The 25793-nt window shown below is 38.4% G+C and overlaps 1 protein-coding gene across 1 annotated transcript in view; it reads right to left on the reverse strand.

Annotated features, from left to right (window-relative positions):
- RUNX1T1 (RUNX1 partner transcriptional co-repressor 1) overlaps window positions 1-25793 on the reverse strand; it is a 134848-nt gene that overhangs the window by 56524 nt on the left and 52531 nt on the right. Inside the window, 2 exon segments of the mRNA XM_070481331.1 lie at window positions 1210-1451; window positions 3146-3283. Of these exon segments, the coding sequence (XP_070337432.1) occupies window positions 1210-1451; window positions 3146-3283 (380 nt within the window).

Here is a 25793-nt window from a genome sequence, read left to right on the forward strand (position 1 = left end):
GCAAACTCTGTCAAATGTGAGATACTGTGATTTGAAGCATGTCCACAGCACCAGACTCTCACTCAGACTTTAATCCCAGAACTTCTTTGCAAAACACAACTGGTATGGCTTTGCCCATGATAAGTCCACACAATAAAATAAATGAGCTGTTTCAAGAAAAAGGAAACTGCTGCCTATCATCTGAATTTCAGTTCCAACATAAGCCTGGATGATAAAAGGACGAACATGTGACTCATAGCTTCTCCATGACTCAAGTCTGCTGTGGGAAAAATCACCTTCCTAAATGAAAATCCTCTACTTATATAGAAAAATCACAGTATAGGTAAAAGTGATTTAGGATGCAAAAAAATGATCTCTATGTTCTAATTTCCAGTGTGATAACGTACAGAATGTAGTATAATGTGCCAAAATCAACACTTCTGTTCTCAAACTAATGGTTTAAGTAATTCTATCTATAACAAAGAACTGGTTTTTTAAAAAACCAATTAGTGGTTGCCAGGGGTTGAGTGAAGGGAAAGTGGGGTGTTATTGTTTTATGGGTACAGAGTTTCACTTTGGGGTGATGAAAAAGTTCTGGAGATGAATAGTGGTGATGGTTACATAGGAATGTGGATATATTTAATGCTACTGAACTGTACACTCAGAAATGGTTATAATGTTAAATTTTATGTTACGTATATTTCACCACAATAAAAATTTTTTTAATGTTATTAGCCTTAAAAATGAAAACACACAAAAGAATGTGTTACTTGTTATAAATTCTTGCTCATCTAGGCTGATAATAAAAATCCCTCAAAGCAACTAAGTTGAAATGGTCACCTAATTATAGTAAGTAAATCATTAACATAGCAAACATTGACATTGACATCAACATAACATTGTCATTGTTGAAAGCCACTAGCCATTTGAGGATATACTTACTGAATTTTATACACACCCTTTATGGCCAAGGTAACAATAAATTTGCATAACCATATCTTTATTAGTCAAACAGTAAAAGAAACCATGGTGGGATCAATGGAGTTCATGGGGTCAACACATAATGAAGGACTGAAAACCTTGTTACTATAGAATTATCAGACATACATGCAATCTCCAGGTGTAGAAACAACTAGAACAAAATACTTGTTAGAATGGAGTCTGTATTCTGATTCCCCCACACACACTCTCTCTTACCCCAGAAAATCGCGCCAATTTACATTTGCTTACCACCAGTCCTAGAACGAGGGTGCGGACTCTCTCTCCAATCTCTGGTGAAATGTCATTGCCAAACTGCTGCAGGGTAGTGAGGAACCGTTTCAGCTTACTGAGTTGCCTGGCGCCACAGGCTGGGGGCAGCTGTTGATTAGCCAGAGAAGAAGAGGAAGAAGAGGAAGGCCCATTGCTAAAGCCATTGGGCGGTGAGGGGGCGCCATTCAAGGCTGTGGGTGAATGGCTCGTGCCATTAGTTACTGTCAAGGACACAAAATCAGAAAGAAAAAGTAAACTTACAGAGAACACGCACAAGGAAATTACAACCAAGTCTCCTTCCTTTTAAATCTGGTAGATTTTATAATTTAAAAACTGTTGGGGCTTTTTTGTAAAATGCTTTGACTTAGTATTACCACAGGCTCAGGGAGTCTACAGGTAAATGGGTGTACTCTTCACGCTGCATGAGGGAATTCTGCACAGAGGCTGAGAGTAAATGGAGTCGCCTGTAACACAGGGACAGCCATGCCTCCCATGTGCACATATGGCAACCACGTGAAATGTTTCAAACATAGAACAAACAGCGTTTGGATGTCAGCCTTTTGTCAAAGGCTTACATCAATATAACAGGACTACTCCTTTCTAAACTGCTCCCCTAGAGAAAGTGTACATTTGGTGGAGACTAAATTTATCGCTGAACATTTTTAATCATGTTTTGTACACACAACTGACAGCTGTGTTTATAGAAATAGGACTTTCAAGTTTAACCTTATATCACCCAATTAGAAGGCTATTTTCTCCCCCTCATATTTCTTAACCACTTTAGGGAAAATGTAAATTTTACTTAATAAGCCAAAATGGATACGGTAATTACCAAGGAGTTATTTCAAGAAATCAAAAGGAGACATCCCAACTCAACTAATAGCATAGGTTGGTGGTAATTCAGTAAATTCATTTCCGATAAAATTTATCTGAACATCAAAATGATAATCCATAAGAACTAGGCTAGAAAAATTTGCACATTTCTTACCAAAGAAAACGTTGATTTTATTCAGTTAAATCAATTAATTTGACAAACTGATCTTTATCAAACCTATCTTTTTAAAATAATTTTGATAAACTATTTCCAACAACAGTTTGAAGATGTTTTAAGTATCCCATTATTCTTAAGTTTTAAAATGATAAAATGGACTCTTGTCCCAAATGAGTACCAAAGCAACCTGTCAAGAAATGATAGCTCACCAGCACCTCTCACAGAAGACATATGCCTATCACTGCAGCTTTGGGGGACAACAAACCAAGTACAAGATGACAGGGTTACAACTTGGCACTGTTGCAGCCTCCTGCTCCCTACATGTTTAGAAAGGTCTTTGAAATGGCAGTGTGACACTGCATGAACAGCCTGGGATGTATATTTTGCCAATCCCTTACAATCCCGCGGCTCTATTTTTGCCTGTTAGTTATTTGTCATTCATATAGATTTCACGGCATGTGGTCTATAGATAGTATTATCTGCAATAGATAGCATTTATTAGTTTTACAAATCCTTGATGACAATTTTAACCAGAACTTTGAGACTGATGAAAACAAAGCTATCTACTATCCCTACTGGAATATACAGGAAAGAAAGGGAAGTTGCTACTCTGTCAGAAAGTTCTGTCCTTTCCTTGGACAACACAGAAAGCAACACACTCCACTGATTCAGAGGACAAGGCCTGAGCCAAGCTGGAATGGAGTCAAGGTTTAACAAACATCTGACAAGTTCAAGACAAGAAAGATGCTCCATATTTCAGAAAGTTTTCCGTATGTGACTGTTGCCTACAACAATATCCTTTTTAACTTACGGATGTTAGATTTTAACATTATTTGTAAATAAGAGAAGAAAGTGGTATTAGAAGATCAGAAGTAAACTAGAAATAAATATATGGAAACAGGAAATGCAGAGACAACTACTCACACGTTGTTGGTGTAAACGAACTGGTTCTTGGAGCTCCTTGAGTTGTTGGGGGAGGTGGCATCGTGGGAGGAGTTAGCCTAGATGGGGTCTTCACATCCACAGGTGAGTCTGGCATCGTGGAGTGCTTCTCAGTCCGATCTGGAGGACGCCACCATGAACATATTATTTTACTGCTTAAGCACCTCAGTTATTTAAGTGGGGTTCATCTTTTTTACAAGCAAGTGAACAGAACAAATCTAACATCTTCTATCCTTATCTTCTAAAATTTAAATCAAGACTTTACCACCCAAATCCCACTTAAGAAGGTGTAGTGCAGATGGAAGGACCTCATTTGTACCTGGGTTATTTTATATCCTATTGTTATTCCCAGTTTGGCAAATGCTACCTAGGTAGTGTGATACGCAACAGCACAAATTCACTTGAAGCTAAAGGCAACTTTAGCAAGAGGTAAAAATAGATGAGAAAGTAGGATGGTAATGAACCCCTCAGCTCAGAAATAACACAAATCAGTAGCTCTGTCATGCAGGTGAAATTCTGGCAGGAAGTGGCATTTTGTGGATTTTTGCAACACCTGCCATCCCCTTTCCACACTTAGTTTTCTCGCCTATTACATGAAGCCAGTTATGTGTCCCAGACATAGCTCTCACTCCAATCTTTTCTGCCATGTTTGAAAAATCACCACTCTACATAAATGCTGTAGGTCACACAATGAATTTAAGCTATTATTTACTTAGAACTTGTGAGTTTATGACTCACCATTGTAAATATATGAGACCAACACTTCAATAACAATCTCAGGCAGAGTACGAAGGAGAAGTTCCTAACTGAGAACTACAAAGAATGAAAGACCCTCCTTATATTTTTTCATGAGTATGTGACAGATATGGAGACATTTCCTGATTACTCAGTAATGAACATTTGCACTTCAGGACTGTTTTCTACTAAGTATACTTTCCCCTTGAAATTTTAAACTTTTTTTCTCAATTTAATCTATTTATTAAAGCAATAGATCTCCAGCAAAAGAGAGAGGAGAGAGTTTCTGTTTGTTTCTTTAGATCCAATTTTCTACAAAGGTGTACATGTGCACACCCCCTCCCCAAAAATGTTTGAGGCACCTCTTGCAGCCTTAGGCACAGATATTTCCCACTTGGGCTTTCTGAAAAATAAAATAACACAGGCTGTTGATAAAAAAAAAAAAAAAAAAAGAGTCTTTTAAAACATTATGATAACCACAGTGAGAAATTCTCAAAATTACTAAAAAGTCAAGTATTAAAAGAAAATAAAAAGCCCAAATTGCTACAGTGACAACTCCAAATCTACCTCATCTTTATTCAAAGCAATTTCATAAGACTTGAGTTGTAATAGAACACAACAATTAAAATTTGAAATAATGTTGATACCATATTAGGGAAGATGCACTAAAGAATGAAAATAAGAGCATTCCAGTAAGAGCATTTTGAATGACGATCTGGTTAACAGTATCAAGGTGTCTATTTCCTAATCTCTACTGCTGGTTGAATAACAATGAATGTCCTTGTCGTAAGTGTTCTCAGTGAAGTGATGGTAAAAACACACTTGGAGAGCATTTCTCCCTTTATCTTATTGCTAAAAACTTGTCTTTGTAGTGCTATTTCAGAGCATTTAACAACCAGTATCAGTAAATCACCTACCCTACAAAAATACGGAAGTTAGGCAGGTTTAAAACTGTTTCTTCTATAGTTAAATTCATTGCACAGTCTACTCACCTCAACCAACCTCAGCAACAAGGGAATGAATAGCTTTCCACTAATGCTACAACTGAGGGGAAAGGTACAGCAGCAAATACAAGTCTCCCTAAATAAAGGCAAATATTTCTGTCATGCCAAGGAAGGAGGGATAAACAGAGGCTTGCCAGAGTCGGCTGGGAGATAACAGTGGGAACTGCTGGTCCATCTGGTTTTCATTCTGCTAACACTCACACTGAACTGTTAGAGAAGGCAGTCCAGATACACAGATTTGAAGCACGTGGGTAACACAGACAGAAAGGAGGAGCAGGAGAGGGAAGGAGAAGTGGGAATAACAAAAAAATAAATAAATAAAGCAGTAGAAGGAAAAGAGAAGGGGCAAAAGACCAAAACAGGGAGAAAAGAGCCAGAAGGGGGAGAAAGTTAACCTGTACAGCATTGTCTACCCCTAAAAGCTGAGTCTTGGCACAGTCCCTACCTTACTTTGACATAGTTCTTAGCTATAGTTAAGCCTGAAAACATATCTTAAACTCATTTCTCTTTATTCTTTTTTAAATAGCCCCACACTAAGAAAAAGGAAATAAACTCTAAAGTTGGCAATAGGTTTCCTCTTCAAACATCAGATAATCTTTGTATTTCTATTTTCTTCTACCCAATTTTAGAAAGGTGTTTTTTTTTTTCTTTTGAGGAAGATCAGCCCTGAGCTAACATCTGCTGCCAATCCTCCTCTTTTTGCTGAGAAAGACTGGTCGCCTTGAGCTAACATCCATGACGATCTTCCTCTACTTTATATGTGAGATGCCTGCCACAGCATGGCCTGATGAGCGGTGCCATGATCAGCGGGATCCGAACGGGCAAACCCCAGGCCACTGAAGCAGAACGTGTGAACTTAACTGCTGCGCCATCGGGCCAACCCCAGAAGGGTTTTTGAAACACTCATAATTTTGATTTGCAATGTTTTGATGATCACTTCATAATGTATAAAAATATCAAAACACTATGTTGCACACTTGAAACTAATATAATATTCTATGTCAATTATACTTCAATTTAAAAAAATGATTTTTAATTATCTGTCTTGTCCACATTTGTAACATGATTCCTAATAATAATAATAAAAAGGTAGATGAATGATTATTTTTTAACTTCTGGAAAAGTCATCAATAGCCACTAAATCAATGAATAGCAAAATATTAGTACTTCTAGCAGGAATCTACCCATTCTAATTGGAATATATGTATACGTGTTACCTAGGATTTTAACATCAGCCAAATTTCTGCGACAGTTAGCTTCACTCTGATCAAATAGAGTTCCAACCCAGAGGTCCTACAAAGTTAGATAAAGTGAGACCATATGTAACTCATTCTGTGCTGTTCAGTGCAATCAATCCAGGATGGACACAGATGATGAAATAACCATCCAGTCCTAACCCATACACACACAAAAACCTTCTGGAGTAGAGAGATTTAAGATAATTTCAGAAAATGCATTTCAAGTATGCTGAGTTCTGTTGCATTTGTTTTGGATTATGTTTTTAAAAAAAACATTTTGAAATATATATTCTTGAAATTTTATAGCAAACAGTAAAAGAGCTATGATTTAACCACAGAAGCATTTCGCTCCGTTTTTCAAATTGGAGGATACAGTAAACTCAATATTAAGTTATAATATTTCTTATGTAATTTTTAAGTTCACGAAAATTATCCTGTTTTTGTATATAATTTCTATTTTTAGTTGCTGTAGGGGAATGCTGACATTTATTGAAAGACTGACACGAAATGATTTTAGAAAAAAGAAAAATAATCTGTCAGATCAGGAAGGTATGTAGAATCGAAAGGACTGACTTTACATCTACCCTAACGATTCATACCACTTCTAGACAAGATCTTCCCTATGTGATAACATTTCAACTCACATGGCAAATATCCAACACATATGTACCAAAGATGGCTGACGCACTGAAGAAAATGTGGCATACATAAATTTATTACTGATACCATTTCAATATCCAATTCAATGTCAGGGCCTTCTAGAAGTGGTATGTTTTCCATTTCCTTTTTTTTTTTTAAGTAAAAAGAAAAGGTATGGCATAATCTGCCATGGCAATTATTTTGCTTTTAGTTAGTTCAAATAGTTCCAGATGTGTTTTTAAGGTGTGAGGAATAGGTATTCTATATTTTCCTTGTTTACACACCATTCTAAAGATGATTAGTGTGAAAAGAGAGAAAGTTCAGTATTGGTGGATGCTACATCTTTTTGTATCACAGTTCACCAAGCCAATTATAATAGCAAAAATATCCATGACTCAGAGGTGTTATGGATTGAGGAACTTCTTGGTCAATTATAGTTAATCCAGAGTTGCTCTTACTTGAATAAGTGTTAGTTAAGGAAGCTGGATGGTATGTACTGAAGAGAATTACACTCAAGTGGAACTGAGCTACTACTTAATGGAAAGGAGAAGGCAGTTAGGGAGGAACAAAACTGAGTACTGAATTTGATTTTTATTTCTCTGGAAAATATGGCAAATAGAGTTCCTACAACAGTCATTTAGTGACTGCAATGTTTGGGTGTGAAACATTACAGGACACTTCAGACTAGAATGGTGACTATCCAGCCTCCACAATGCTACCATCTCATTTCGCTGATTAGCACTTCTAGTAATGTTCCATTCTCACTCAGAACCCTTCAACAATGTCTGAGAATAAAAGTCAAATGCTAACATTTTGAGCACAATGGAATTATACAGTGGAAGGATAATTGGCATAAAAGGAGAACTTTCAAGTTAAGACAGACTTGGTTTCAAATATTGACTGACTCAACCCTCAGCCAAGTTAGTTATCCTGCGCCTCAAGTCTCTCATAACAAGAACGGGGATACAATCCTCTTTACCTCACCAGGACCCTAGCACAGAGCCTACTCATACCAGGCTCAACAAAAGTGAGCTCCATTCTCTTGTGCCTTCCTCTCTGTGATCCATTCATGGCTTTATTTCCAATATCTTCCCCCCTATTCCCAGTCAATGTTCTATCTATACAGAGCACCTTGGTATTTCCTGGTTTTTCTGCCTTTCTTTGTCATGCTGCTGTTTCTTTGATCTAGAAGAATCTGTCCCAATTTGCAGGTTCTTCACCGCCCATTACAGATCCCACAGCCTCTTACAGCTTTCCCTAGTTGCCCCAGGGAAGCACATCACACTTCCTCTGCCTCTCTTGTAACATTTACCACAGCCCATCTGTACAAGAGTTGCGTATGTGTATTATACACCCAGATACCCCAACCAGCGAAAATATTAAGCAACTTCATGGCATTTTTTTAAAATGCCTCCTTAAGGAAGGCATTTACAAAATAAACATAATCAGTGTTCTCATAAGAAGGATGGTTACATTCCTAACTTTTACAAATCCATTCCCTGTGTTATAGCCAGTTCAAAGACATCAACCTTAATTTCATGGCAAAAGACACACAACCATCAACAGCATACAATTACATAATGAGAGAATGGAATGTAGGTAATATAGGAAGATACTGGAGAACTGAAATTTAGTTCAGCTCTGCAACTCAATTTATTATGTGGTTTTAGAGAGTATAAGAACGAGCTGTTCTTCACGCCTTATCATAGATGTTTTATGAAGATTGTTGTTTTTGAAACACAAATCTGACCTATCCTCTGATTTAAAACCTTTGGGAGTATCCTACTGTCCACAAAATAAGGTATAAACTCTTTAGCTTAGCTTATGCCACAGACACTGTTGAGTTCCTACTCAACAGCCCTTCTCCCCTTCTTCCTTGCTAGAGAGCTCTGATTTTGTGCAGGTACACAATTCTTGGGGGCAGATCCTCCTTGTTTTACATTAATCAGGTTATCACATTCCCCTTATCAACAATAGGTTTCAGAGGTGAGTGTTGCGCTCCAATTCTGGACAACGGGTCATGAAGGGAGGTCTATGGAAGAGGTTTTAGGAAAGATTTCCTCACTCTCTAAGCAGAGACCCAAGGAGGAAATAGTCTCTCTTCCTCTGATAAGCACTGTTGTATCTGTGATTACCTCACTTCCCCTCTTTGGAGTCCACTTTTATTATCTATAAAATTAAGCATCTTGGATTACATGATCTCAAGTATCTTTTTCAAACTCTAATATTCTCTGGTTCCTTTCAGCAAATATGGTTTATGATGATCTCAAACACAAAGGAGACTACTCAGAGCATATATATCTAACAATAAAGTGACCCCCAAATAAAATTATCTTGAAATTGGTGATTACAACCAGACTTCCTCTGTTCACATAAATTTCTATGTCCACAAGAATATGTCTGCATAGAAATGTTTTCCCATTGGGGCCGGCCCGGTGGCACAGTGGTTAAGTTCGCACGTTCTGCTTTGGTGGCCCGGGGTTAGCCAGTTCAGATTCCGGTGCGGACATGGCACCGCTTGGCAAAGCCATGCTGTGGTAGGCATCCTACATATAAAGTAGAGGAAGATGGGCATGGATGTTAGCTCAGGGCCAGTCTTCCTCAGCAGAAAGAGGAGGATTGGCAGCAGTTAGCTCAGGGCTAATCTTCCTCAAAAAAAAAAAAAGAAGAAGAAAAGAAATGTTTTCCCATAAACATTAACATTTATCTTTTGTTTTCAAATACATTTTCAATCCTCATTAGTAAATCTACCTCAACGATTTGGTTATAAAATAACTCTACCAATGTCCAATTACCCTTGTTTAGTTACCACCAAACACTCACTTTCACATCCCAGGTCCTTGAAAGAGTAATCTACACTCACTTTCTCTGCTTCTTCATTTCCTTTTCCATCTGATACGTACTTGAACTAAACAACTCTGAGACTGTCTGCCTAGAAAGTTTCCCTCCCCAAACTGAAACCTGCCATACCCTCTAACCTTATAAATATCTTGGGAGCCATCATGTTCTTTCACGACCCAAGATACCCAAATGACTGGCCCAGACACAGCACCTAGTCCAAGATGGGTAATCTCAGTCACTTCCCAAGATTTTCATCTTCAGAATTGAAGAAAGAAAAACAATGTCTAGAAAGCCCTTCATGTCTAGAAAGCAGGTCTGCAGCAAAAAAGAAGGCAACTAACAGGCAGAAAGAAAGGAAGAGAAATGGCAAGAGATTATCCTGATAGTGCTAAGTAAAGTTTCTCATTCTACTGGATCCTAGGGCCTAGTTGCATCTTTAAAATTCCTAGAATTTGGACCTTCCAAATCATCTACAGATCCTAGTCAATCAATCCTAAAGTCTAGTTTGTTGACTTTTCACTTGAAACCAAAGAATCCTGACTAAAATAACCCTGGAATAAAGCATCATAGTATCCTCCTAACTCCCACTGAAATTCTCCTCAACTGTTTCTTCATTATTAATCCAAGAAACACTTGTGCCCTTTATCTGGCATCTTTGTAGCATCTGACACTGTTCACCACTTCCTCCTCCTTGAAACATTATCGTCCCCAGGACTCCGCAATTCCACCACTCCCCTCATTTTTCTCAGGCCTTCCTGGCCGCTCCTTCTCAGTCTCTTTAAGGGCTCACCTTTCTTCACCTCTGTGATAACTATTGGTATTTTTGCCTGACGTTCCTTTATAGTTCCTCTTCAAATTTTCATCGTACGCCTTTTCCTTAGTGACTTCATTTGTACTGTGAGAGTCACACCACGGCCATTATGTGGATGACTTACATCTATAACTCTAGCCCTAACATCCCTTCCAAATTCTAGACCCAAACTTCCAGAGGACTACTCATTTCGACAGCCTGAATTCAGACCTTCATCATCTATCATCTCTCACCTGGCCTAATCAACAACCCATTGAATGGACTTCCTGCTCTGTACCTTTCATCTTTGACCCGTTCTCCAAATCACATCCAATCATTTTACTACATCTGCCAAAGATGTCATCAGAGATCTTGCCCCTCTCCTCTCAGTAATCTTCAAAGACCTTTTATAACATTGAGCATAAAGTCCATGTGCCTTAATAGGGTAGAAAGACCTCTGTGACCCATCTGGCTTCTGCAATCACTCCAGATTCATCTTCATATCTCCCATTCACCTCCATTCCACCTCTGAACTCCACACTGAACTACTACGGCTCTCCAAGTACCCCTAGACTGCTCAGGCTTCCATCACATTGCATCCTTTTCCTAGAATACTCCTCCCCCACCAAAGCCTGGTTAAGTCCATCATTCCTTTAAAATTCCATTCACATGTCACTTCAGCCAGAAACCCTTTGCTGACACTTCTTCCAACCCAGCTGGCCCAGACCACCCCATATTCCCCCATTACACGGTCTAGATTCCTCTCACAGCACTGACCACATTGTATTGAGAACCAAGGTCAGTCTCTCCCACTAGATCATAATTTACTCAAGGGTAATGATAACATCTTATTTGTTCTTATATTTCCAACACTCTTCACAGTGCCTGACACATAGAAGGTGCTCAATAAATTTAGTATTTTAAATTAATATTTATTACTATAATGTCATAAGGCATGCCTATAATCACAATTTTGAGACTCTAAAACGTGTGAGAGACACGACAGATTTAACTTAAGATAAAATCACCTATGTATCTTTCTTCCATCATCCTAAAAAGAATTCTTTATTCTGAAAACATTAAGTCACCAAAGATAAATCTGGAAAAACATTAGTAAATTACTGAGTTCAGTTTTAAAACACCTTTCAGTAATCACAACATATTTCCTAAGATCTTTTACATGATATTAAAAAAAGGCTAAGGCAATTTATACTACATATGACCTGCAGTTTCTACAAGATCCTTTTTTTACAATAATAGTATCACTGTAGTCATACATATGCGTATTCAAAACAAAGAGAAAGTCATATTATGAACCAAAAACACATTTTTTTCCACATTCCACAGGTTTTTCTGCTGCTCGTCTATGGATGGTGGAATTACAGGTTATTTTTAGTTTCTTCTTATTTTTCTCTTTTATTCAAATATTCTACAATAAGCAGGTTTTATTTTTACAAGCAAAAAATATATGAAAAAAACCTATTAGGTTAAGTCACTTAAGATGAGGCATGAGGCACTGTACCAAATGTTCTGCAAGCTTTATCTCATTTTAAATCTCATCATGAAAAGTTACCACAGATTTGCCCATCTTACAAAAAGGAACTGAGGCCCAGAAGGGTTGGATAATTTGTCCAAGGTTACAAGCCAGAACTTATTCCAGGCCTTCTCAGAGCCCATTATCACCTAAAACTAATTTTATACATGATCTGGAAAAGTGAAATAAGGACACATTCAGGAAGTGCTAAATCTAGAGTTAGCATTATACTAGAACTGCACCTTCCAATACTTCTGTACTAGCCACATGCGACCATTTAAATTTTAATTAAAGTTGAATAAAATTTAAAATTTAGTTCCTCAGCCACACTAGCCACATTCTAGTACTAGCCTAATGGCTCTGAATGGCTTCATGGCAGGAGTCCATGGAGGCGACAAGGCAGCCAGAAAGGCTGGGGACAAGGTGGGAGGAGTGCCTTTGGCCTCATCCGAAACACCTTCCATTCCCACTGAGATGTTTCACTTGTTTTATAGATTGGGCTTCTGTATATGATTTCATTTGGTGGTTAAAAGCTAGGAAACATAAAAACTTGAAACCCAATGACTAAGTTAGCTCTGAGGAATCAGAAGAATAAGACATGCTCAGTTCAAGTAATTAGTGTAATTAGTAAACACTGGGATAACTACACTAATGAGAACAAGGCCAGGGGCTCGATCCTGGAATGAACTGGTCAGCAGTTGGTCTGGAATCAGAGATCACAGCCTGAAGCACAACTTCATGCCTTTAAAGAGCATGAACTTGAGTTAAGATGGAAGATGGTCAAAAGAATGAGGTAAATCCATACCAATCTATCACTGTTTCTAGAAAGATAACTTCAAAAATGTTTGGGTCATCTCCATATAGGGACAACAATAGGAATTTCCCTTCCCTTCCTCTATAGCATTTCTCTAGCTAGTACTTGACACATTTATGTCATTTTTGAATGTCTCCCCAACCAGTGTTAGCTTTGAGAACACAGAAATTTCCACCTGTTTTGTTAACTCCAGCTTCCACAGCATTTAGAAGAGTGCCTGAAATAGCAGGTGTTTGATAAAGATTTGTTGAATGAATAAATGAATGAAGAAAGTAAGCACGGAAGAAAGCAAAGCCAGTTTCTGACAAAACACCCAGAGCCATATTAGTAACTATAGTTACCTAGAGGGGGCAAGGGATGGGTAAGGCAGATAGGATAAATGCTGAAAGCATAACACCCATTTAAATGTAAATGAGATAGAAATGCTAAGAAGTAGAAGCAAGAAATAGTCTAAACTCTTTTGCTCTCTTTTTTTTAAACAAAGATGACCTGCTGACCACCAAGAGAAAGCAGTATAAACATGAACATATGCCCCAATGGTGGTTCTAGCTAGAAAAATCAATTACAAACTTCACAAAGTGCGGAAAGGACTACTGGTCATAGGAATACTGGTGGACTCCAAGCATTACTTGTATGTGCAAGTCGCTTAGAACTATCATCTCTCCCACAGTGGGTACCACCTTTACTCCATTGATTCCTGCTTGCAAGTCCAAAAACCATTTCTTGGAGGTGCATCCAAGAAGCCACCAAGGGGGTATCAAGCAGCCTGAGATCTAACTATCCCACTTCAACCAGCATAGTTCCCTGTTTATCTGCTTTATTCACTGGTATTCTGTTTAAGATTTCCTTGGAAAAAAGAGGGGTCTCTTATTTAAGAAAGAAAAGTTTGAAACTCCCGGCACAGGTAATCAGCAAATGTTCACTGAATAACTGTAATAAAAATACTCACTAAAGAAAAAAAAAAGTCATCCAAATACACAGAAAAGTAACTTTTGCTTGAGCAAGGAGCAGAGAAAGACACATGATCACTAAGGGCCCATAAATTGAACATAAGCATCTATGTAACACCCTGAAGCCAAATTGCATATTATTCCAGAAGATGAAAACATCATTCAATAGTGATCCAAACCTTTCACATTCTTTAAGTACAGAGAACTTTTACTCCAGTAATATTTGCCTTATTTACCAATGATAAAGAAGACTACAGAGAAGGCTCAGAGAGCCACTGCAGAAAAATGGTAGCACACACATCCAGTGCAGTCAGTTATGATCACCCAGACAAGAGTTAGTATATCAAGGATGAAAATTAGGAAGGTGCACAGAGTCTCTGCCTGCGGCTAAATCACAGACAAGCAAATAGCAAGAGCTCAAGTGAATGCCTGTTGAATTTAATTGAATGTACTCTTAAAAAACAACCAGTACACTTAGTTCAGACTCCACATTGCAGGCAATGGGAAAGCACTGATAATTTTTAGGCAGCTGAACGATACGCTTATTTCTATATTATGGGTAGAAAGAGAGAGCAGAGAAGAAATAGGGTAAGAAAGCCAAGAGAGCAGGAAGACTGGACAGCAATAGCCTAGGCAAGAAATGACATCCAGCATGGAAGAAATGACATCCAGTACGGAAGTGGCTCTAAGAATGAAAAACAGGAGAGAGATTCAGGAGACATTTTAAAAGTCTATGTCAAATTCATAGCCTGGTAACAAAATAAAATACACCTTGAGTAAGCAGGAATCCAGAGGTGCATGGTGATGCTTAAAGCAAAACCAAAACACAGCAGGTAGAATCGTCTGGAAAAAAGGAAGGATAAGTTAAGTCCTAGAGACTCAGAGGTGTCCCTCTAACACTGCTGTTCATAGATAAAGCATCCTGAATATCTTCCTCTCCCACGTGTGCCACCATCAAATTCTTCTTCCTCCTAGAGGTGCTTCTCCGTTTCAATCACCACCCTCACGTACCACCAGCTTTCACTTGGTCTTTCTCAGGAGCTAGTTTTCACACCCCACGCTGCAATCTGTTTACCATACAACAGATGGAATAATCTTGTCAAATACAAATGTATTCACTTATTTAAATAAAAGTATTTACTCAAAAATATCTGAGCCATCTACAAAGTGCCAGATAGTTGTTTTAGACACCAGGGACAATAAACACAAAAGAAAATCACCATGCTCAAGAACTTTACATTCAAGTTACTCCTCTACTTAAAGTGTTTCAATGGGTTTTTGAGGAACTTCCATACTGTTTTCCATTAGTGGCCGCACCAATTTACATTCCCACCAAGAGTGCATGAGGATTCCCTTTTCTCCACATCCTCTCCAACGCTTATTTCTTGCCTTTTTGCTAACAGCTATTGTGATAGCTGTGAGGTGATATCTCACTGTGGTTTTGATTTGCACTGCCCTGATGACTAGTGATGTGGACCACCTTTTCGTGTACTTGTTGGCCAGCTGAACTTCTTTGGAAAAAAGTCTATTCAGGTTCTCTGCCTTTATTTTTTTTTTTTGAGGACGATTAGCCCTGAGCTAAGTGACGCCAATCCTCCTCTTTCTGCTGAGGAAGACTGGCCCTGAGCTAACATCCGTGCCCATCTTCCTCTGCTTTATATGTGGGACACCTACCACAGCATGGCTTGCCAAGCGGTGCCATGTCCACACCCGGGATCCGAACCGGCAAACCCCGGGCCACCGAAGCAGAACGTGCACACTTAACCGCTGAGCCACCAGGCCGGCCCCTACCCATTTTTCAATTGAATTATTTGTTTTTTTGATATTAAGTTGTATGAGTTCTTTATATATTTTGGATATTAACCCCTTATTGGATATATCATTTGCAAATATCTTCTCCCATTTGGTAGGTTGTCTTTTCGTTTTGTTGATGGTTTCCTTTGCTGGGCAGAAGCTTTCTAGTTTGATGTAGTCCCATTTGTTCATTTTCACTTTTGCTGCCTGCCCTTGCCTGAGGAGACCATCACTCTTACAATAAAATCCAAAATCCTTTAAATGACCTACAACTTAGATAGACTTAGTCTCTGTTTACCTCTCCTATCTCATCTCACATCTCATTGGTTTAATCAGTTGCAAGCTTCACCTCACCTCAGGGCCTTTCATTCAGCCTGGAAAACCTACCTCAGCTCAAATTCACTTTCTCCAGGGCAGCGACCTTGACCCTTCCCTATTCCCCTGTGTTATAACCTCTATTGTACCATCTAATTGTTCTTTATAGGTCTCCCTGCAACTGTTTAAATAATTATAGAATTACTTGTTTGTTTAACACACTCCTACCAGACAGTAAAATGCTCTATAATGGCAGGGAGCAAACCATTTCATGTCACAGCATATTTCAACTCACTCCCAGAATTTATTACACTGCTGAGAACCTAATACAAGTAAACAGTGGATAAATGAATTTTCTTTTTAAAACTATAGATTTCAAAGAAATCGATGACAACATAAAGAGATGGAAAGACATTCCATGCACATGGATTGGAAGAATAAACATAGTTAAAATGTTCATACTACCTAAAGCAATCTACAGATTCAACGACATTCTTTACAGAAATTGAACAAAGAATCCTAAAATTCATATGGGGCAACAAAAGACCCTGAATTGCTAAAGCAATCCTGAGAAAGAAGAACAAAGCTGGAGGTATCACAATCCCTGACCTCAAAACATACTACAAAGCTACAGTAATCAAAACATCATGGTACTGGTACAAAAACAGGTGCACAGAGCAATGGAACAGAACTGAAAGCCCAGAAATGAAACCACACATCTATGGACAGCTAATCTTTGACAAAGGAACTGAGGGCCTACAATGGAGAAAAGAAAGTCTCTTCAACAAATGGTGCTGGGAAAACTGGACAGCCACATGTAAAAGAATGAAAATTGACCATTCTTTTTCACCATTGACTAAAATAAACTCAAAATGGATCAAAGACCTAAAGATTAAGCCTGAAACAATAAGTCTTCTAGAAGAGAATATAGGCAGTACACTCTTTGACATCAGCTTCAAAAGAATCTTTTCGGACACCATAACCCCTCACATGAGGGAAACAATAGAAAGAATAAACAAATGGGACTGCATCAGATTAAAGAGCTTCTTCAAGGCAAGGAAAAACAGGATTGAAACAAAAAAAACAGCCCACTAATTGGGAAAAAATATTCACAAGTTATTTATCCAACAAAGGGTTAATCTCCATAATATACGAAGAACTCACACCACTCAACAATAAAAAATCAAACAACCCAATTACAAAATGGGCAGGGGACATGAACAGACATTTCTCCAAAGAAGATATACGGATGGCCAATAGACACATGAAAAGATGCTCATCATCACTAATCGTCAGGGAAATGCAAATCAAAACTACACTAAGATATCAACTTACACCTGTTAGAATGGCAAAAATATCCAAAACCAAGAGTGACAAATGTTGGAGAGGCTGTGGAGAAAAAGGAACCCTCATACACTGTTGGTGGGAATGCAAACTGGTGCAGCCACTATGGAAAACAGTATGGAGATTTCTCAAAAAGTTAAAAATAGAAATACCTTATGACCCAGCCATCCCACTACTGGGTATCTATCCTAAGAACCTGAAATGAGCAATTCCGAAAGTCCCATGCATCCCTATGTTCATCGCAGCATTATTCACAATAGCCAAGTCATGGAACCAACCTAAGTGCCCAGCAACTGATGATTGGATAAAGAAGATATGGTATATATATACAATGGAATACTACTCAGCCATAAAAAAGGACAAAGTCGTCCCATTCACAACAACGTGGATAGACCTTGAGGGTATTATGTTGAGTGAAATAAGCCAGACAGAGAAAGACGAACTCCGTATGACTCCACTCATAGGTGGTAGTTAACATATAGACAAAGAGAACTGATCGGTGGTTACCAAGGGAAGGGTGGGGGGGGCCACTAGGGGTGAAGTGGTGTGCCTACAACATGATGTACAACTGTAATTTCACAAGGTTGTTAACTATCATAATCTTAATAAAAAAAAATATATAGATTTGGAGGTACAAGTAGAGCAAAGCAACCGGATTCCCTTAGTCCCCATAAAAGGGATTTCAAAGTTTCTTCCGTGATAGAAATAATAAAATAATGGTGAGAATAACGAAACCACTCTGTCATATTTACTCCCACTTCATTCCCATTGCAATGGGGTTTCCACTGACACCATTCCACCCAAACCTCCGCAGCAAAGGTACAAACTCTTTTGTGGTTAATCCAAAAGAAATTGGTGAATCTTTTTTTTTTTTGAGGAAGATTAGCCCTGAGCTAAAATCTACTGCCAATCCTCCTCTTTTTGCTGAGGAAGCCTGGCCCTGAGCTAACATCAATGCCCATCTTCCTCTATTTTATATGTGGGACACCTACGACAGTATGGCATGCCAAGCGGTGCCACGTCTGCACCTGGGATCCGAACCGGCAAACCCCAGCCCGAGAAGCGGAACATGCGAACTTAACCGCTGAACCACCAGGCCAGCCCAAAATTGTTCAATCTTTATCTTACTTGAGCTCTCAGCACCATTTAATCTGTTTGGCCACCTCTTACTCCTTTTCTCCTGTAATGCCATTCTTCTAGATATTGCTAGGAGTTTCAGTGAATTTTCTGGGACCCTGACTTCTCCTTTCTGCCAGGGCCACACCTCCTTCTCTTCTGAACTTGCTCCATCCCTTCTGGTCTCTGATGCAGGCCTTCTCACCTCATGTAACAAATTCTGCCAGTGCTCTAGATCTCCAGGAGAAGGACGCTCTCCAGACAAGTTATCTAACTACTTGCTTAACAACTCATATCCCACCGACAGCTGTGTTTAGAACCAAATCTAACATCTTCCTTGGGAAATCTGTGCCTCCTCCTCTATTTCAATCACTGGGATAACATTATGTTCCAATCAGTTAACCAAACCCCAAAAACACAATCATCCTAAGACTCCTCCCTCTCCAGCATCCTCCTTCCACATTTAATGTATTCCCAGTAGCCTATCAATTCCACTTCTAATGCCTTTAGGATCACCCTCAGTTCACCTCTGGTCTGGGCTTCAGAACCTACTGAGCCTCTGAAGGGTTTTCTCTACCTCCAGTCCCTCTCTGCTCAAATCCTCCCCTCTTTGCTTCCAGAGCAATATTTCTAAAATATAAAGCTGACAAAATGTTCTTATAATCTTACAATACACAATCTACTTGAAATCCTTCTATAGTTATAAAAGTTGGTCAGGATAGAGGATGTAAGTCCTTATCTTTTCAACTCTGTATCTGTGGTGTCTAAACAAGGAACGTGGACACAGTATGTCCTTAAATAGTTTGTTGTGATAAATCATTTTTTAAAGATAATAATTAGGGGCTGGCCTGTGGCTGAGTGGTTAAGTTCGCGTGCTCTGCTGCAGTGGCCCAGGGTTTCACTGGTTCAGATCCTGGGCACGGACATGGCACCACTCATCAGGCCACGCTGAGGCGGTGTCCCACATGCCATAACTAGAAGGACCCACAACTAAAAAGAAATATACAACTATATACTGGGGGGATTTGGGGATAAAAATCAGAAAAACAAAGAAGATTGGCAACATTTGTTAGCTCAGGTGCCAATCTTTAAAGAAAAAATAAATTAAAAATAAAAATAATAATTATCAAGATGTCCATTCCACTCTCATTTAGTATATAATGTAATCATTAGCTATGCAATTCCAACCGAAATATGAATTAAATTTTTTCCAGAATTTTACAAATGTTTTAAAGTTAGTCTGATATAAAAATGAAAATAGCTAGGAAAACTTTGAAAATAAAATGTAATGAGATTTAGCCTAACATTTGTTAAAATGCACCATAAACTACAATAATTTGAACATGTGCTACTAGTACAAAAATAGCCAATACAGACTAAACATTAAAAAGCAAAAAAACATAAAGCTCAGAAATGGATATGCATTTATCTAAGAATTCAGTATATGATAAAGATGAGTTTTAATATTAGTGAGAAAAAGATAAAGCAATTCAATAAACTTTCTTAGGAACTACTAGACAACAATTGGAAAAAATAAAGTAAACCCCTGTCTCATAGCATATATCCAAAGTAATTCATTTCCATATGAATAAAAACTTTAACATAAAGATGAAAAAAATACTAAATATGTAAGTACATACTTATTTAATCTTAGGATTAGGGAAGAGATTCTAATCTTGATAAGAAAGGCAGAACCAATAATGGCACTTATTAATAAATTTGAATACAGCAAAAAATACCAGCAACAAAGCAAAAGGCAAGTAACACCTAGGAAACAAATAATTGTTATAAGACAACAATGGATTGCTATCCTTGATATATAAAGAGCTCCATCAAATCAATAATTAAAAGTTGAAAAGCCCAACAAAAGTTGTAAAAGAGTAGGCATAGGAAAGGCACAAGAGATGACCCATAATCCCATGAGGAAAAAAGTTTAATCTCAATGGTATATTTTTTTAATTAAAACAAGATACTCTTTTTCATCTAACAGACTAATAGATTTTTAAAAGTAATATAGTATTAGGTACAGTACAAACTGGCATTTTAAATAATAAATTTTTCTAAAATGATGCCAATTTTCTTGTAGGACAATTAGGCAATGTGTATCAATTGCCTCTACATTATTCACATCCTTTAATATACCAATTCTACTCTTTGGAAATTGTCCTAAATAAGCAATATCAAGTGTACAAAGATGTTTATAATGAAGAAGATTGGAAATAACCTAAGTGTTCAACAATGGGTATTCGGAAATTCAAATTCTAATAGAACAATACAGTGAAACATAATGACATGTGTGTATTTACATGGAAAGATTTTAAAATATACTAAATGAGAGGAAAGCTTACAAAGCTACATACTTTACAAGATCCTGTTTGAAAAACCAGAAAGACTGTTTTAAGACATTGATACATGGATGGATGGGTATTTGGGTATGTAAGTAAAAGTCAGAAGGATATGGATAAAAAGGATCTATATCAGACTATAAAGAGTGACTATCTCTTAAGTTAGTTGTTTACAGTGGGGCAGAGCTTTTAAATATACTGTCAAACAGTTATGCTGTGAAAAGCCTTTTTCTTTTAAATTTTTGCTTGGTTTTAACACTGTATTTAAACAATTCTAAGATCCCTACATTTTCTCCTTATAACATCTCTGTTATATCTGAAGCTGGGATGAATACTACACAACACTGGAGTCAAAGCACTGTGTCATGCTTAATGGCAGCACTTTTTTCTTGGTGAGTGATTCATAAAATAACGGCGTACCTTAAAATCAATTTAGGTAAAATATAGCATACCTACATTTTTCTAGGAACGAAACTATCCATGAAAAAAATTAAGGGAAGGATATATCTTGTTTTATTTGGAACTCTACCAAGGCTGTTCAGCTTCGAATTGAAGGAGTGAAAAACTAGGATTCAAGACAACCAAGAGGAAGGGATCCAGGAGGTAGGGTTCTTAAAGGGGCCGTAGCACATGAAAACCCTTGAACCCATCACAAGGGTAGAAAAGGGCCTTAGTCACTTCAGTATCTCAATCATCTAACAGTGCCTAGCATCGATGTTTATTGAATAAAGGAATGAATGCTATCTTATTAAGAAGGAAGTCCACACACAATAGCAGACAGAAAGGAAAAGACCCAGGGATCATCTCGGGAAAAATCCACAAGTACACTAGAACACTGTGAGAGTAAACTCCCAAATAAATGATCACATATTTTACAAAGCATTCAAGGAGCACCACGCCACATAGCAGAACCCTCCACATAAAGCAGTTGCACTAAAAAGTTAAGTCATCTAGAATGGTTCCCAAAGACAAGTGTGGAGTACCTACGAATTATATTAGCAAATTCTTTGCATATAATAACATTTACAGACCAACTGAGAACTGAAGGCATGTGTTTGAAAGAACATTTCTTCTTGGTTTAATATGGTCAATATATAAGGAGATAGAGTTTATAAATTCTATACAGTTGTCTGAATTTCACATTCACCATTTCTTAACAGATTCTGCCTCAGTTAATATTTTGCATAATATAATTTTTAATGGAGGCCCATGCGCTTATTTAAATTAATAAAGTAATTCAGAGAAGTTACCCTAATTAATTAATTGCTAATAAATATTCCCTAAGGACGGAAGCTCAAGTTCTGTTCACCAAAGAAGTAACAGCATGTGTATATCCACATGCAACAAAGTCAGTCTATTTTCACCTCCCTTATTTCAAGTCACTTTAAAAGTAAGCACACCTTTTAATCACAGGAAGATCATTGAGGAAACTAGAACTATAAAATTCTGGCTAGCTACAGTTTGAATCGACACAATTTTACAATTCACATACCACCTAAGTTCCAGGGATGTCTCAAGTGAACATATAAATAAATTTCAAGTTAATAAGTCCTTAATGTAGCCTCATCTGTATATATACTTTAAATGTGGGTAAATATGTTATTAAATTAAGATGACAGTCTAAATTCCCATCCATTTACTAGGAATCATTTATATTTCATATAGCACTAAAGATGTCTTCTCTGAGCTTACGAAGAATGATAATGGGGGAAGGGACCAAACCCAACACTGATGGACAACTGCAAAGAGCATTCCATGCACAAATGAAAAATGTAGCTTGCTAAAGATCTATACGATCATTTTCAAAAACATAACCTTCTTGACACTATTTGTCAGAAAAAGTAATCACAAAAGTAATAAATGTCTAAATACAAAAGAAGCTGTTCTCAGTCAAGGTTGACCACATTCTAACTTGTTACTAACAATAACTCCAAAAATCACTCCTATGATAATACCACTACTACTACTTCCTCAAAAAGCAAAGGGGTAGAATTTTTGGAGCATGGCAAACCCCATCACAGAAGTCCACTGTGATTGTGAATGTCAACATTCTTTGAGTGGCAGCAAGAAAAAGTGCTGGGAACCTGTTTTGAGGGCCAAAACCTGTTTTGAGGGCTTATAAACATCTTTGCCTTCATAAAAGTACTTGCCAGCATACCTCAGGAAAGTTACCGAAGCCTAACAAACCATTTCACACACTCTTGTCTTCATCTTCTTTCTCTGAAGAACAATAACTTACTTGGACAAGCTTAGACTTGCAAGAAAACACTAGATGCTGCTCTGGTAGATAATATTTTATGTCTGCTTGGGCTGGCTCTAGGCAAAATTATGAAGTCGGCAAAGTTTATCCTCAAGATCTCCCTGTTCTCCTTGGTTTAACTTCCTTTCAGTACCTCCCTCTATTCTTCTCAGCTCCAAGAAATCTGGAACTCATCCTGTTCCTTAGCTAAAGATATTAAATTGTGACACTCACCTAGGCCCAAAGTCCAGAGCTTCAGATCTGTCCCAAATGTCTACTTCTGGGACTAAAGCTGCAGTAATCATTTAAACTAATTCATATAATTGTGATGATTAATAACGACAGCTTTCTACACACAACACACACACACACTCTCTTTTCCTTATGGGCTAATGAATCAGAATCCAGAGTTGGGGAGGGGGAGAGCAGAGGAAATGCAGAGAGAAACACCACACATTGAGTAGAGGGAATATACTTTTGTCTTGTTCCTTCCTTTTGCCCTCCTGGATCTCCTGCCATATATATTACCGCATTTCCAGGTAATATCCTTTAAAAAGCAAACAAACAAATATGGTCTTTCTCTGCCTTAACTCGAAGGATAATCTGTTACAGGTCTTATATAGCACCTTCAGGAACCAAGAAAGTATCAATGAGAAAGGCAGGATAGTATCACAAAAGTTCCAGGCAGTTACCTACTCACAGATAGAATCCAAAGCTTATGGAATATCTATTTATGAATATGATAAATGCTAGAAAAATGACTATTTTCCTCCTCCCCTCCACAAATAGGCAGCTCATTTTCACCTTTTATGTTTCCACAGCAATGCCATCCCCTCAGGGCATCAATCCTTTCCTGGCCATCTAATCTCAAGCAGCCTTTTGGCCCCTTTGTTCATTTCCTTCACAATACTTGGAAAATTAAAATATCTTTTAAAGCTTTTTGCTTAGAGTTTAGTCAGCTCCCAACCCAGAACACTGCTGTGTGCGAGCCCTGGGACCGTCTGGCCCAGAACGACTCCAAAAGACCTGTTGAAACAAATGAGGAAGGCAGGATTCTAACTTTCAACAGGGCAACAGTGAATTGTGAACTGATTATAAACCCAGTAAGAAAAGAAACAGGGAGGTGTCATGAACCAGAAACACAAAGGAAGGGTTAATAACCATGAGTTCATGCTGAGATCAAGGTTAGATGTGTGATGGGATGTAGCAAAGAGGAAAAGCTGAAAAGGACAGAGAAATTGAAGAAGTAAGACTTTCCGGATCAAATGAGCCTAAGCACATCTGGTCTGGTTTGGCCCTAGACAAGGTAAGGCAAGAAAGTCATTGAATAAAAAATGAGGGTGCATTAATCTTGGAGACATCATTTGACTCGCATCAATCCTCCAGCCAAATTCTGATCTTGTTCTCCACAGATAACCTCATGCTCTGCTTAAGAGAGCAAAGTGAGGTCATCAGGCATAAATCCTGGCAAACCCCACCATCAGACTCCTGCTTACTTGCACCCCTGGAGTCACAGAATAGGCACCTTCTGCATCTATGGGCTTCACTCTACCAGTCATTCCACTCTCTCCTTTATCTTCAACTTGTCTGGCTCTACCTGTTCCTTCCTAGAAATCTAGGCATGCCGAAGTCTCTCCCCCGACAACAAACCAAGCCCTCCTGCCAGTCTTTCAGTGCCAGGCTTCTTAAGAGCAGACCTCAGTGACTCTGTCTACGTCATCTCTTCCATCCACTTTACACTAACCACAAACAAGCTCTCACAAAGGGACAGAGGTTACTGGCAACTACCTTCCCTCCAGATGGTCAAATCCAAAAGGCAATCTTGACCCCTCCCAATTACTGACCCCCCTGCAGTCTTTCACACTGTAGACCACTCCTTCAGTGAAACTCTTTGCCCCCTAATTTAAGGACACCTGACTCTCTCAGGTGCTCTAGTATTCCCCAGTGTTCTTGTCAAGACTTTCCTCTCTTTACATCATACATTTTCCTCCTAAGTGAGTCTCTCCAAAGGTTTTAGCTATCACCAGTGACTTCAAATTACGATTTCCAGTATACACATCTCTACTCAGCAAACCTATGATCCAGCTCCCTACCAAATATCTCAGCAGTCATATACAAGATGAACCTGAAAGTTAATACTTCAAAGTGAACTCGTTGTCTTCTTGTTACTCCCCATTCTGATTGATAGTAACTAGTTGCCCAAATGGGAATTCAGAGCGATCCTAAAGACCACTGCTCCCCACAACTAACTGATCACTAGAGCCCTTTGGTTCTCTTTAGTTAGTTCCACTAGAGCCTGCCACTCACTCGCTTGCTTGCTAGCTCCCTCCATCCCTGACATGGCAGCCAATCATCACCCTATCTCACCTAGCAGACTACAAATTTTATTTTCTTCAATTTACCCTCCACATCACTCCCAGAGTGATATTAACATTCAAACCCAACAAAATGACTCCTCTGCTTAAAACATCCCGTGGCTTCTCTTCTGCCACTCCTACCTACAAGATAAATCTCTATCTCTGTTACTGTCTCATGCTGCAAGCTCCAGCCATTCTGGTTCATGCCTTAGTATTCTTGTTTCATGTTCCTCCCTGTATTTTAAATGTCCTCCAACTGCAACAAGCTTGCAATCCTTCAAGACACAGATCAAACACCACCTCTTACATGAAGCCTTGAAGCCTTCTCTGATTACCCCCACCTCACATTCAAACAGGAGAAAGTTGATCACTCCCTTCTTTGTGCTCAACTTTGCATGTCTATCAAAGAGCTTAGCATCACCTATTACAATTGCATTCACGGGTGTGTGTCCATGTATGTACACTACGTACACATATGCACAGACACACATCCCTTAAAAGACTAGACCCTATGTTCTACTGATCATCCTGTCCCCAGAATTTCATGTAGTGTTTAGTACATGGCTGGTTCTGAA

The sequence above is a fragment of the Equus asinus genome, chromosome 12, assembly GCF_041296235.1.
Source record: "Equus asinus isolate D_3611 breed Donkey chromosome 12, EquAss-T2T_v2, whole genome shotgun sequence".
Lineage (NCBI taxonomy): Eukaryota > Metazoa > Chordata > Mammalia > Perissodactyla > Equidae > Equus > Equus asinus.